A 1,918-nucleotide genomic window follows, 5' to 3' on the forward strand; every position below is an offset into this window, starting at 1 on the left:
ATTAAAACACGTATTTCTAGCATTGTTGTTTCATAAAATCGAAAATGATTGAACCAAATTTCATAAAAATCTAACAAAAATCAGGTTTTGCAGTCTACTAATTGTTCAATATTTTTATAACTCGTAGAATTTTTCGCCGATTTTTGCAAAAATTTGATTTTTGACTCGCTTTTTGCAATTATTTTTGCCCAATAAAAATTAATGAATATCTTGAACACCATCACATATTTATTAAATAATTTGTACATTTAAAATTACAATCCATTAGACGTGATATATTTAATCTTGTAGTCAAGGTAGCGGCCACGGCAGCCCCGAAAAATCCACCGGCCCCCCTAAACCCGCATCAGCCTCCAACAAACTCATTATGACCGCCATTGCAGCTTCATCATTTCCCTCAGAAACTGGCTCATTACTGGGTGATTCCCTCACAGCATCTTCCATTATTTCGATGATTCCTTCATCCGTATTTCGTACTAGAAAATATTAAATTCGAAATAAGAAAAAAATGTGTATACAGGTGTCCCAGCGAATTTTTTTTTTTTTAATAAAAAAATTTTAAAAAAATGTATAGGACATTGATAGATACTAATCTAGTGCATCACCTAAAATTATTTTCAGCTATACAGCATGTCCCAAAAATAAGTTACAATACAAACTTGTGTTTTTTTAAATGAAATACCGTATGTTTCTTTGCAAATTTGGATGTAGCCTTTTAAAACAAAAATTTTTGCGCTAAACTTTTATTAGCCGATTTTGCTTAGTTTTAGAAATAAGACGTTTTTTTTTGACAAAAACATGCATTCCTTTTTGTGCATTGGAAAAAATAAGAGAATCTGGACAACCTGCATAAATTTTGTTTAATTTGAATTATTATATTATTATATTATATAATTAAAAACTGACGTTTTTTTTGTCCGCTTTAGTACGTTTTTGACCTGGAAAGAGACTTATTTTTTTGAAATTTGTAAATATAAAAGTCACTTTTTTCACTAAAAATTAATTTATTCTGTGATAGTTGCCCCAAAGTGGTAAAAAAGTCAACACTTTATGCATAAAATTATTTTATATTTATATAAAAAAACTAACACACGGGTTTTAGAATACTTAAAAATGTAGGAACAATATGTTTAAAAAAAATTTCAAGTAAGATAAAATACCAGAAACATTGTAACCGTACCATTTGTATTTAATTATTTGGTAAAATGTGTTGCCTATGCATTTTTGAAAATTTTATTTGACTCTGCGGTGACGGATCACGCCACAGTGGGAAAGGGGGGATTTTGTGTTTTTTTTGGGGTTTTCGAAAAGTGGGAAAACAAAGGAAGGTGTGGCAGTCGTCGTTGGGCAGGCGAAGAGTGAGGAGAATTTTGTTGTTTTTCCTTTTTGAATTAAATTTTGGAAATTGTTGGGATGTCGACTACACCCGGGGACTTCCATCGAGGAAGAGAAGGAAGCGTCGTCGCTTGGAGGAGGCTGCAGAGGAGACCGTGGGGCTCAGGAAGATGAGACCGGACGCGACAGGGGGTATGACTAATTACGTCACCAAAAACGTAAATTCTGTATCGATATTACGTGAAAATTGTGCCTAAAATATTGTTTTCTTCATAATAATCATGATTGTTGTTAATTTGCCATGAGTTTTGTAAATGGATAATTCGTCTGGTAAAAGATTAAGTTTTCGGGTTTGTTTTATCTAACGCGAGATGAAAAGTAAAACTTCTGTAGCTTCTCCTGGTTTCATGCATGCCGCATTGCGTTCTGTCTTTTACTGTTCTTTACTCTCCTTTAATTGGGCAATCATATCAGCAAAGTCCCGGTAGCTGATAAGTAATAACGCTTCCACGTACACAGGACACAAAAGAGGAGCTTGTCGAAAAAGGACGGTTTTTGCCCACTAAAGAGACCATAGGTCCAA

The 1,918-nt window shown here is 33.5% G+C and overlaps 1 protein-coding gene across 2 annotated transcripts in view; it reads right to left on the minus strand.

The window, feature by feature from the left end:
- Nucleotides 1-215: 215 nt before the first annotated feature.
- LOC123015822 (protein cycle) overlaps nucleotides 216-1,918 on the minus strand; it is a 15,538-nt gene continuing 13,835 nt past the window's right edge. For both annotated transcript variants that reach the window (XM_044415824.1, XM_044415843.1), the window contains one exon: nucleotides 216-476. In XM_044415824.1, coding sequence (XP_044271759.1) covers nucleotides 292-476 — 185 coding nt within the window. In that variant the 3' untranslated portion in view covers nucleotides 216-291. The remainder of the gene's footprint in view (nucleotides 477-1,918) is intronic.

This window comes from Tribolium madens, unplaced genomic scaffold, assembly GCF_015345945.1.
Source record: "Tribolium madens isolate multiple individuals breed KSU strain unplaced genomic scaffold, Tmad_KSU_1.1 Scaffold_11;HRSCAF=98;Tcas5.2_LG3b, whole genome shotgun sequence".
Taxonomy (NCBI): domain Eukaryota; kingdom Metazoa; phylum Arthropoda; class Insecta; order Coleoptera; family Tenebrionidae; genus Tribolium; species Tribolium madens.